The sequence below is a fragment of the Chiloscyllium punctatum genome, chromosome 8 (genome assembly GCF_047496795.1).
Source record: "Chiloscyllium punctatum isolate Juve2018m chromosome 8, sChiPun1.3, whole genome shotgun sequence".
NCBI classification, from domain to species: domain Eukaryota; kingdom Metazoa; phylum Chordata; class Chondrichthyes; order Orectolobiformes; family Hemiscylliidae; genus Chiloscyllium; species Chiloscyllium punctatum.
This window is the reverse complement of record NC_092746.1, coordinates 87,723,102-87,736,213: the sequence shown is the minus strand read 5'-3', so window position 1 is coordinate 87,736,213 and position 13,112 is coordinate 87,723,102. Positions and strand designations below refer to the sequence as shown.

Here is a 13,112-nt window from a genome sequence, read left to right as displayed (position 1 = left end):
ACTACCACTGTTAGGTGGGGTTAGAGACAATAGAAATGAAAATATAATCTGGGTGGAGGACTTCGGCATTTATCACCAAGATACTAACTTATCAGGCTGAGTCCTAAGGCCATAGCTGCCAGACTGCATTTGTGGCAACTGGTGAGGGAACGAACAAGAGGAAAAATCTACTTGACCTAGTATTCACCAGTTTGCCTGTTGCTAATCTGTCCATCCTCAACTGTTTTGGTAGGAGTGACAACTACGTAGTTTCTGAGGAAACCAAATCCCATTTTCACATTGATGGTAGATTCCATCATGTTGTGAGGCAAAATCATCACATTAAATGGGGTAGATTTTGAATAGATATAGCAACCGAAAACTGGGCATCCATGAGGTGGTGTAGCCATCAACAGTAACAGAATCAACCACAATCTGGAACTCTCATGATTTATCACCACCATCAAGCCTAGAGGTCAACCTTTGTTTAATGAAGCATGCAGGAGGACAGGTCAGTGGTAGCACTAAACATGTATAAAAGTTAGATGCCAATCTGATAAAATTACAAAGCTGGGTCTCTTGAATGCTAAACAAGGGAGGCAGCATGCGATATGAGGGACTAAGCCATCTGCCAACCAATGAATGGTAGTGGGCAATGAATCAATTGGCGGCAGTAGGAAACTCGACAAATATCTCCATCCTCAATAATGAGGGAGCACAGCAGATCAGTTCAAAAGGCAAGATTGAAGAATTTGAATCCATTTTCAAAGAGAAATGCAGAATGGATGATCCATCTCAACGTCCTCTGAGATGACCAGTATCACTGATTCCAGTCTTCAGTCAATTTGATTTGTTCCTTGTGAAATCAAGAAATGTCCAGAGACACTGGATGCTACTATTCTGACAATAATATTGAAGACTTGTGCTTCAAAACGTGCTGTGCCCAGACAAAATGTTCCAGTCCAGTTAGAACACTAATGTGGAACTGACAATATGGAAGAAGGCCCAGGTATGTCCTGTACAAGGACAAATCCAACCCCACCCAATTATTGCCCTTTTAGAAAGCCCTTGATCATCAGCAAAGTAATGGAAAGGGTTGGCAGGAGGGTTATCACATGCCCACTTGTGTTCAGTTTGGTTTCTGTCAGGGTCACTCAGCTCCTGATAGGGTAATCACTCACATTGCTGCTTTAAATCACAACCCTTTCGATTCCTTTCCAGTGGAATCAAAATTTCAAATTTCCCCAAATCTGATCCTGAAGATGTGTGTAGATCCTGAGTGGTTGTTTCCATTTGCTGCTTCTGTTCACTGGCTGCTGTCATTTGGCATTCTAGGTCCAAATGCTGTGACATATCCAGCTCAAAATGTGTTAAAGCAGCAAAAGTAGTTACAAGTTTTTAACCTGCTGTATTGTATTCAGAAATCTAGGCATACACAGAACGGAGGAGGAGTGATTCTGACAGCACAGCACCAAATCTGCATCTCTTCATTTCATAACAAATTTGTCTGTGCAGCCTGACCTGAAGTATTTAAGTTAATATTGCTCTAAGGTTAAATTCATCATTTTTTCTTTCTTTCGACAGTCAGCCAAGAGCCTGAACCAAAGGTTGCCATAGCAATTTGCAATGATAATTAGTGAACAAAAGGAGAATCATTATATACAATTTTAAGCCACTTTGAGATGATGAGTCCCCTGTGACATCCAAGGTCTATGCAGAACCAGAGTTTACAATGCAGAATATAAAATTATCCCTGTGCTCTCATACTATATACACCTACTATATTTGAAAAATCCCAAACACTGTTTGCCATTTTCCTGCTGCTCTACTTCTTAAGCTTAGTGGCGGCTTCTCAAAGGCAAATGCTTTGGAATTGTTGCATCAAGCAGTTGCATTAAACAAAAATCATTCATGGGATGTGGGTGTCACCTCCTGGGCCAGCATTTATTGCCTTTTCATAATTGCCCTTGAGAAGAAGGTGGTGAGCTGCCATCTTGAACTGCTGCAATCCATTCGATGTAACTACTGCTGTAAGGAAGAAAGTTCCAGGATTTTGACTCAAGGGATTGTGTTGGTGATGGTGGTGTCTATGGCATTGTCTATCAATGTTATTCTGAAAGAATTTTGACACAAGCCTGAAATGTTGGTAAGGAAGTTTTGACGTAGGACAGGGCTGTATTTGTTGCTGTGGTTTCCAATACAAGGTGGTCTATTTTAATTCATTCCTTTGGGTTCTAGAATGGTTTCATACATCTGAGTTCCTTGCTAGGCCAGAAACACTGAACGAATGGTGACCTGTTTCCAAGTTAGGATAATAAGTGTCATGGAGGGGAACTTGCTATCTATCCGCTATTCTTGTCTTTCTAGGTGGGGGTGGTTGTGGGTTTGGAAGCTGCTGTCTAAGGAGGCTTGGTGAACTTCTGCAGTCCATCTTGTAGGTACTACACTCTGCTAATACTAAGCGTCAGTGGAGGAGGGTGTAGATGTTTGTAGATGTACTGCCCATCAAGCAGGCTGCTTTGTCCTGGATAATATCAAGCTTCATGAGCATTGTTTGAACTATATTCTTCAAAAACGTGGAGAGTACTCCATCAAATTCTTGACTTGTGCCTTGTAGGTAGACAGGCTTTGGGGAGTCAGGAGGTAAATTACTTGCTGAAGATTCGTAGCTTCAGACCTCTCTTGTACCTATGGTTATATTAGATTAGGGCCTGTACTGCGCTGTCACGTTCCATAGATTACAGTGTGGAAACAGGCCCTTCAGCCCAACAAGTCCACACCGACCTGCCAAAGGGCAACCAACCCAGACTATTCCCCTACATTTACCCCTGCCCCTAACACTATGGGCAATTTAGCATGGCCAATTCACCTGACCTGCACATCTTTGGACTGTGGGAGGAAACCGAAGCACCCGGAGGAAACCCACACAGACACAGGGAGAATGTGCAAACTCCACACAGTCAGTCGCCTGAGGTGGTAATTGAACCCGGGTCTCTGGTGCTGTGAGGCAGTAGTGCTAACCACTGTGCCACCGTGCCGCCTGTGCTGTGTTTATATAGTGAGACCAGTGGAGTTTCGGGTCAATGGTAATCTCTAGGATGTTGATAGGAGAGGTTTCAGCAGTGGAATTCCCATATGAAAGTGGAAGGGAAGTGGTTAAATTCTTTCTTTTAGCAGATGGTAGCTCCCTGGCAAGGGTGTGCTGTGAATATTACTTGCCATGTAAAGCTCAAGATTAGATGCATTGTCTTGCTGCATTTGCACATGGATTATTTCAGTATCTGAGGAGTTGTGAACAGTGCTGAACATTGTGTTATCATTGGCAAGTCTGTCTGCTTCTGACCGTATGATGGAGGGAAGGTCATTGATGAAGCAGCTGAAGATGGTTGGGCCTAGAACACAATCCTCATGGTTCGGGGTTGGTGGGATTATGGAAGGGTGGAGTTGATGGTCTTTTGGTATTATCGCTAGACTATTAAAACTAGAAACCCAGTTAATGTATTGAGGACCCAGGTTTAAATACTGCCATGGCAGATGGTGGAATTTGAATTCAATAAAAGCCTGGAATTAAGAGTTTAATGTTGACAATTAAACCATTGTCAGTTGTCAGGGAAAACCTATCTGGTTCATTTATGCTCTTTAGGGAAGGAAAGTTGGTATCTGCTCTGGCCTCGATATAACTCAGTCCCAAAGCAGTCTGGTTGACTCTTACCTGCTCTCTGGGCAATTAGGATGGGCAATAAATGCTGGCCCATGATCAAATAAAACAAAAATCCTGTAGAAATGTCCTGAAGCTGAAATGATTGATCTCCACCAAATATGGTCATTTTCCTTTGTGTCATGTGTGAAGCCAACCAGCAGACAGCTTTCCCCCGATTCCCATTGACTGGAGCTTTGCTAGGACTCCTTGATGCCACACCTGATAAAATGTGCTCTTGATATCTAGTTAGCCACTTTCATGTCACCCTTTGGAGTTTAGCTTTTTTGTCCAATTTAAATCAAGGTTGTCATAAGTTCAGAAGTTGAGTTTCCCTGGCAGAACCTAAATGGAGCATCACTGAACAGATTACAGTTAAGGAAGTGCTGCTTGATGGCTTCATTGATGACTCCTTCCATCCCTTCAATGATGGTTGAGAGCAGACTAATGGGGTAATAATTGCTTGGTTGGATTTGTCCTGCTTTATATGTGCAGGATTCTGGGTATTTTTCCCCATGCTGCCAAGTATATGTCAATACTGTGTCTGTAGTGGAACAGCTTGGCTAGGGGCAAGGAAAGGTCGGGAATACAAGTCTTCAGGGCTATTGCTGGAAGGTTATCAGGGCCCATAGACTTTGCATGATTTGTTTTATTAAGAATCCCCACAGTGTGGAAATAGGCTATTCAGCCCATTGAGTCCACGTTAACCCTCCAAAGAGCATTCCAACACCCTTCCAATCCCTGTAATCTTGCATTTCCCCGTGGCCAATCCACCTGTACATCTTTGGACCATGGGAGGAAAATGAAGCACTTGGAGGAAACCCATGCAGGCAATGTGCAAACTCCACACTGACAGTCACTCAAGGCTGGAATTGAACTTGGATCTCCAACACTGTGAGGCAGCAGTTCTAACCATTGAGCCACCATTCTGCCCTCCCCATGCTGAATCGCTCAGTTTTATCTTTTTCATCAATGGCTTTGGGCTCTCCCATCATTGAGTATGAGGATAATTGTGGAGCCTTCACCTCCAGAGAATGGTTTAATTGTCCATCACCATTCATGACCAGATATGGCAGGGCAGCAGAGCTTGAATTGTTGGTTGTTGGCTCTTAGCTCTGACCACCATTTGCTGTTTATGATATCTTGCATGAAAGCAGTCTTGTTTTCTAGCTTCACCAGCATGACACCTCTTTGTTATATAATGGTGATGTTGCTCCTCACATGCCCTCCTGCACTCTTCATTGAACCAGGGTTGATCCCCAAGCTTGATGGTAATGGCTGAGTTGGGGATATGCTGGGGCATGAAGTTCCAGATTGTACTGCAGTACGGCCCACATCGCCTCATTGATTCCCAGTCTTGAGTTACTAGATCTGTTCTAATTCATTCCCAACTTATCATGGTGGTAATGCCACATAACATACTGGACAGTATCCTCAATATGAAAATGATAATTATGCAGTGATCACTCCTACTGATACCGTCATGAATGGATGCATCTATGGCAGGCAGGTTGATGAGGGTGAAGTTTTGTATGTTCTTCACATTGATAGACATTGAAATTTCCCACATAGACTACATTCTTGGCCCTTGCCACCCCAGTGACTCCAAATAGTGTTTGACAAGGAGAAGTATGGATTCATCAGCTGAGGTGTGTGGAACATGGTAAGCAACAGAAGGATTTTTTGCCCACGTTTAAGCTAATGCCATGAGACCTTACGATGTCCCGAGTTAATATTGAGGACTCCCAGGCAGCTCTCTCTTGACTGTATACCACTTGTGTTGCCATCTCTTCTGGGTCTGTCCTACCAGTGGGACAGGACATATCCAAGAATGGTAATGACGAGTCTGGGATACTTATTGTAAAGTGTGATTCCATTAATATGACTATGTCAGACTGTTGTGTGACACTACTCTCCTAACCTTTTCAGTGGTCCCAGATATTAATAAAGAGGATTTTGCAGAGTTGACTTTATTCAATTTTCCTTTGTAACTTCCGATGCCCAGATTGGTACAGGTGATTGGCACAGGTTCATTTCTTTTAGACTTCTTAAGCATTCTGATACAACTGAGTGGCTGATTATGATATTTCAGAGGATAGTGGAGTGTCGACCTCATTGCTGTAGGACTAGAATCGCATGAAAATATTTCTAAACAAAGAGAATGGCTAGGTGCTGTGAACATGAGGGCATAACATCTTTCTGTTTGTGTTAGTGTCCCGTTGACCTTGCTGCATTCGGGTTGGTCCAAGTCCTGCATCACTGGAGTCACATTGCAGAATGAGTTCTCTACTTATGTCATAATACTTCAGCACTTGTGTTGGATTCACTCCAAATCATGGGACCATGAAGTCGACTCATGGAAACAATAAGTTGTGTTGAACCGACTGGTTAAGTACTTTAGGGATGTCATGATTGTCAGAGTGAAGGAAATGCAGCAGTCACTTTGCACAGAATACAATGTCACAAACTTGCATATGTAATACCTAGATACTAATTAATCATGTTGGCTGAGGAATAAATATCGGCTAGAATGCCACCAAGAACTTGCCTTCTCTTTTGTGAAATATTGCCATAGTATCTTTCTTGTCCACCAGAGATAGCAAATGGTAAGTTCAGTTTAACATTTCTGATTATCTTCAGTTCTGTGAAGGGACTGAGACCTTAATGAAATTATTCAAACCTAGAGTTCTAGGGAAGAGGGACATGCATTTGGAAGGGATTAAGCCTTTCAGGGATTTGGAAAGTGAAAGGAATTTAGGAATTTTGAGATCATTTGAATTTTTTTCTTCATTCTTTCTTGGGGAGTGCATGTTACAGGCAAGGCCAGCATTTGTTGCACATCCTTAATTGCCATTGAAGCAAGCAGCTGGCTAGGTTACTTCAGAGAATAGCTAAGAGTCAATCACACTGCTTTGATTTTGATTTAAGGGACCAAATCAGAGCTGTACTAGAGTGAAAAGCCAGGGTAAGAGAGAAAGGTGGAATAATGGATTTTAATGAGGTCAAAGGCATTAAAGGTGGAGATGGAGGCAGAGCTGAACAGATTGGTAGCTGCAGGAATGTCATCGTGAATGTGCTCTGCAGTCAGAGCTTTGAGTGAATGTACATTCAGATTCTACATCAGTAGAGACCTCTAATGTGCCTGAAAGCAGGATCTGTCTCTTACTGTTTGAGGAGTGGAAAATTCTACAGGCAACGTATAATGTGACCTACCTTACATCGCACTTGATCAAAACCACTCCATCTGTCCCGATCCCCAGAGCTGCTGCTGCTTTCTTTATTGAAAAATGACTCTGTAAGCATCAACACACACAGTGACATAAATAGGATTCGAGTTAAAACATATTACGCAGACAAGGTGAATTGTGTACTTGTTAAGAGTTATTTTAATCAGAGCATTTCTGCAGTGTGGAAGCAGGTCATTCAACCTAAGAGCATCCCACCCAGACACTCCCCTCACTTCTTGTAACCTTGCATTTCCCATGGCTAATCCATCTAGTCTGCACATCCCTGGATATTATGGACAATTTAGCATGACCAATCCACCTAGCCTGCACATTGTTGGATTGTGAGAAGAAACCAGAGCACGGGGAGAAATTGCAAACTCCAGACTGGCAATTGCCTGAGGGTAGAATCAACCTGGGTCCCTGGTACCATGAGGCAGCAGTGCTAACCCCTGAGCCACCATGCTGCCCCATTGTCTACCCTTTGTTAACTGCAATGCCTGTTGAAGATAACTCTCATCTGCTTATGATAGAAGTACAGACCAGCCATAACTTAGTGTAATGGCAGTGGTGTAGGAGTTTGATCTACTCTAGGACAGTGACTCAGCAACAAAGTTGATTTGTTAGTGATGACCTCCACCACTCTTTGTTCATTCCCAACCAGGAGACAATGGGGACTGCGAATACTGGAGAAATCAGCGTTGATAAAGCATGGCATTGGAGAAGGCACAGCAGGTCAAGGAACATCCAAGGAGCAACAGAGTCAACGTTTTGGGCAGGACCCTTTTACAGTCGTGAATAAGGTCCTGCCTGAAATGTCGACCCTCTTGCTCCTCAGATGCTGCCTGACCTGCTGTGCCTTCTCCAGCACCACACTTTTTCTCAACCAGCCACTCTTTGTGTGTGACTCAAGACGCTGAGTCGAAAAATGTGTTGCTGGAAAAGCGCAGTAGGTCAGGCAACATCCAAGGAGCTGGAGAATCGATGTTTCGGGCATAAGCCCTTTTTCAGGAATCAGCTGATCTCCAGCATCTGCAGTCCTGGCTTTCTCCTAGTTTTTTCAGGATGCTGAGTACTAGCATAGCTCCTCACCTACAGTGGACATGAATCTAAACAGACAAAACAAGCATCTCACTAAAGACAATATCTTCACACTCTCTTCTCCCTTAGAGAATGATAGGCTATATTGGGATAATTTGCAGTTAATAATAACCTGATGAAGTGTGTCGTGAATTTCCCTTTCTTGGCTAACAAAGCCTGGAATGGAACTCTGGTTTTTGCATAAATCGTGTCTCACAAATGATAGCAGAAACCAAAAGTTAAAAAGTATCCAAAAATGACAAATTTAGTAAAGTTCACATAACAGAAGGCAATGGGAATACTGCATTAAAATGTTGTCAAGGGCTCATAGCTTTTTCTGCATGTTCAGTCTTATTTAAATGTAGGTATGAGTGTGACCGGTACAATGCAGTAATGAACGTTCTTGGTGACAGGTTTATGTGAATAAAATGAAAAAAAAAGTTAGGCTGATTTTGCTTCACAGGTGATCTTGCTCCCAGATCTGTAACTTTAAAACAAAGTAATGAATAATTTGGCTTGATGAGTTTTATTGCCAATTGTTTGCTTCTGCTATGCTGTTGTCCTGTGTGTGCATATTTGTGGATTTTGACTAACAAATAATGGCTACTGGAGCTAGTTAAAATAGTGTAACTTTTTACATGATATTAAGTGATATAATAAACCAACCTAAATATTCAACATGTGTGCAGATTGAAGGGGGTTTAGTGATGGGGAGGAGCACTGAGTTTTCAAAGGATTATTCTGATCATCCATTATAACTTTTCACAATATCCATATAACCCTGGAGAGGAGACACAAATACAGTGTACACTTCATTTCTTCAATCTTTCTCTCCAGGTACAGCAGATGATTGGAATAACCTCCCCTTTAAATTCAGCTCCCAAATTTTTAATTATTTGTCTATTTGTCTCAATTTCATTCAATATGTTATAATTATGGTGTGAGTTCAAAAGATCATAAAGGGAAAAGGCATCGTGATAGACTGGGGCACTGGCTGTGTTCAGGTAAACTCAGTTTGCTGTGTTACTACAAGGGCTTGAAGCTGGGGCAGAATGGACACATTAGGTGTAACTATCTCTTTAACTGAGAAAAGTTTTGCCATAATGCTTGAGATTGAAGGATACTCGGCACTTTAACTTCAAAGGACACACAACCATAAGATCGTGGATTGGGTGGTGCATATTTCTCCAGGTAATAGGTTGGTAGGATAGTAGCCAAAATGCATCCATAATGTACCAAACACCTTTGGCACCATGAAAACCAGGTGCCCTACTGGAGATTCTCTACATACCAGTGGCATCACTGCTAGGAAGCAACTGTTGAACTTGATTCATGATGTAATTGCTGGATAATAGTCTGCATTTTGTCAGATCCTACGTATCAAAATAAGACAGTACCGTTTCTCTCAGAGTGTCAGTAAAATATGCTGTCACTATTACTTAGCATGATTGAACTGTGAATCTGAATTGATTATGTTCTCATTCACCATGTCCCTGATCAACTGCAAAAATGTTCATACTTAATGAATGACACAGCGGACAGCATATTTCGTCCTGAATTTCTTCATGTTCTGTCTTCTCTCTGAATCAGTTGATACTGGAACAACTTGTATAGCAGTCCAAAGACTCAACAGACAGCATCACATATCCAAACTGCAGATGCATTGTAACCCTGACAATGCTGGCTAGGGACATTTCACCATCTGCAAAACTTTACTAAAGGTCCACCTCCAGGAATACCATGAACAGCTTATATGTTGTCAGCCAATCAGTAATTTTAAAATGATTCCTCTGGATTTTCCATTGAATGTGCTGTGTACTTGTGTGTGTATGTAATTATCTGAATATGTAATAGGCTATTTTGGTGGAAGGGAGGAATATCTAAGTTATTTTATTGCTGTCTGATTCTTAATAGTTTCTGAGGGCTTTGTTCAGTTATTAAATAAATTGCCATCTTGCTCATGTAAGAAGCCAATATGTTAACCCGAACATTGATTGGCATTTATCTTGTCATAAGTCTAAATATTAAAGTTATTTAAATAAGTTACTTCTTAAATGTAGGTATTAAGTCTAAATATTAAAGTTATTTAAATAAGTTACTTCTTAAATGTAGGTATTGGAAAAATATTATTTTGGTTAGAGAACAAGCTGAGACAAGAAAGTAGTTGCACTGTAAAATCCAGATGACAGTGTGCTAAGAGAAATGTTTATGATTACACCATTTATTTCTCAAATATTTATCATTGCTTAATTGGAAAGATGAATAAACAAATATGTGTTGCAATAAGATGGGATGGTGTTAGGGCCTCCTCTATAGCACATGTTGTAGTTCTCTATTAACACAACAAGAACATGTAACAGGAAAAGTCATACGTGTTCCGATGTGAAGGCAATCAGCTTCGGAATGGCAGCCATTCCCTTTTCTTTAACTTCAGGAAACAGCTTGTAGCGTGCAATTAACAAGGCATACATGTTTGAAATGGCTCCACCTAAAACAGAGTGAGATACTCATTAGATTTAATTACCAATCTGTTAAAGAACAACAATTCCCAATTATAGTAAATTATCACTTAATATTTACCTTTGAATTGGTATGAATTCTATTTCCACCATTTTATTCATTGTACTCCCGTGTCCTAAATGGAGAATACTTCATCTGCTGTGCAGTTGTCCACTTGCTCAACTTTTCCAAATTACACTGAATCATCTCTGCATTCTCCTCACACCTAACCCTCCCACCCAACTGTGTCTCACCTGTAAACACGGAGATTTACATTTGGTTCCCTCACTTAAATCATTAACATATATTGTACATAACTGGGTTCCAAGTATTGATCTTTGCGGTACCCCACTAGTCAAGGGCTGCCACTTAGTAAAAGACCCTTTGTCTTCCACATTTTCTTTCCTGTCTGTCAATAAGTTCTCTATCCTTACAAGTACACAACCCCCAATCTCATATAATATAATGTTACATGCTAATGTCTTATGTGGGACATTATCAAAAGCTTTCTAAAGTCCACCAAGTCACATTCACTGGCTCCCCTGTATCAAGTCCATCAGTTATATCCTCAAAATAATCCCAGTAGATTTTTCAAGCATTACTTCCCTTTCACAAATCCATGATGACTCTGTCTGACTCTGCTACTGTTTTACAAGTGCTATGCTATTAAATTTTTATAGTGGATTCTAGTGGACTTTACTAAAGCTTGAAAATATCAAACCAGTTGATCTGGCAGCAAGTTACAATTGGCATTGGATGGTTGAGTACCTTGAAGAAGTTCTCCTCATCTCTGTACAAAGATCTCAGTAAGTCTCTCTCTCACTGCAACCCCCAGGTCATCTCCTCTGCCCTGCACCAGTTTCCTCATTTCCCCTCCCCCCCACCTTACCCCAGTTCGAAGCTTCCAGCTCAGCACCATCCTCATGACCTGTCCTACCTGTCAATCTTCCTTCCCACCTATCCGCTTGACCCTCCTCACCGACCCATCACCTTTACCCCTTCCTCCATCCACCTATTGCACTCCCAGCTACCTTCTCCCAGCCCCAATGTCTCCCATTTATCTCTCCATGGATAGATAAATAGACAAAGTCTTTTCCCTGGGGTTGGGGAGTCCAGAACTAGAGGGCATATGTTTAGGGTGAGAGGGGAAAGATATAAAAGACACCTAAGGGGCAACTTTTACACGCAGAGGGTGGTACGTGTATGGAATGAACTGCCAGAGGATGTGGTGGAGGGTGGTACAATTGCAACATTTAAGAGGCATTTGGATGGGTATTTGAATAGGAAGGGTTTGGAGGGATATGGGCCAGGTGCTGGCAGGTGGGAGTAGATTGGGTTGGGATATCTGGTCAGCATGGACAGGTTGGACTGAAGGGTCTGTTTCCACGCTGTACATCTCTATGACTCTATGACTGTCTGATGAAGGGCTCCTGCCCGAAACGTCGATTTCCCTTCTCCTCAGATGCTGCCTGACCTGCTGTGCATTTCCAGCAGCACTCTAAACTTGATTCGGATCATGGTCAGGATCAAGGAGAAAACTTCCCAGGATGCTAGAAACCTTAACTCATTTCATGAGATTAAGATATTTCTGTTTGATCAGACCCTACAAAAGTCGTTTCCCTTAACTTACTTGGACTGTAGCACCATGAGAGGTGCTTGGGCCATACATGATGCATTCTCCACATAGGTCTGACCTCACCTAGCAATTGGAGTCCTGGAACTCTCATCTTCTTATTGGGAAGAGTCTATTGCCTGAAACTAGTGGGGAAAATGAGGATGTAGTGGTCATGTCAGTGGACCAGTAATGTAGAGGCCAGGCTAATAGTCCATCATGCTGTTCCCACTGTGGCAGCTGGTAGAATTTAAGTGAATGGACTCTCGAACTGTAAAAGTAGTCCCAGTGAAGACCAGGATTGTAGTAAAAATGCATCCATCTGTTTTTCAAGTGTCTTTAAGGAATTAAATCTGCTTTCATTACTTGGTTTGGCTTCATGTGACTAAAAAACAACAGCAAGTAGTTGCCTCTTAATTACCGTCTTGTTGACCGTTGGGTTGGGTAGCACATGCTGCCTCCATCAGTAATATCTATGCTTCCGGAAAGAATAAAGGATAAAAAACTTTGGAAGCTCAGTGATAGACCCCTTTTATAACAAGTCGATAAATGCTACGACTCTGCCCAGTACCATAAGTGACATAATATTGAGGTTTTGGGAAGTTTTGAGAAGTTTATGGGATGCCAATAATGTTGATGTCAAAACATGGTCTACAGTTTATTTCAGAAAGTTTTGAAATATTTTGGAGTAAGAATGGCGCCAAGCACATTCTAAAACACCATAACAAGCTCTCTTTGTGTTTACTGTTGAGGTAATCTGATTGGGCTCTCTCACAGCTTGGGATGACCTTAGCAACTGTCCCCTGGCTCTCTATCAGTATGCAGAGGATTTGCTGAATTGGTGCAGACCCTCTGTCACTGGCAGAGAGGTTGTTGTCCACGTTCAGAGTGCTCTGAGAAGAGCCTCCTGATGTGGAAGACAGCTGTTTCTCCCTTGGAATGCACACCAGAAATTCCCTTTCACCTGAGAAAGACTAAAGGTCAAGGTGCCTCTCTCACTGTGGCACTGCTCCCTTGAAAG

General features: G+C 41.9%; 1 protein-coding gene across 1 annotated transcript in view; it reads right to left on the bottom strand.

Moving 5' to 3' along the window:
- gad2 (glutamate decarboxylase 2) overlaps positions 1 to 13,112 on the bottom strand; it is a 147,933-nt gene that overhangs the window by 32,721 nt on the left and 102,100 nt on the right. Inside the window, exons 7-8 of the mRNA XM_072575985.1 lie at positions 10,353 to 10,468; positions 6,890 to 6,969 (exon numbers count right to left, since the gene is read on the bottom strand). Of these exons, the coding sequence (XP_072432086.1) occupies positions 6,890 to 6,969; positions 10,353 to 10,468 (196 nt within the window). The remainder of the gene's footprint in view (positions 1 to 6,889; positions 6,970 to 10,352; positions 10,469 to 13,112) is intronic.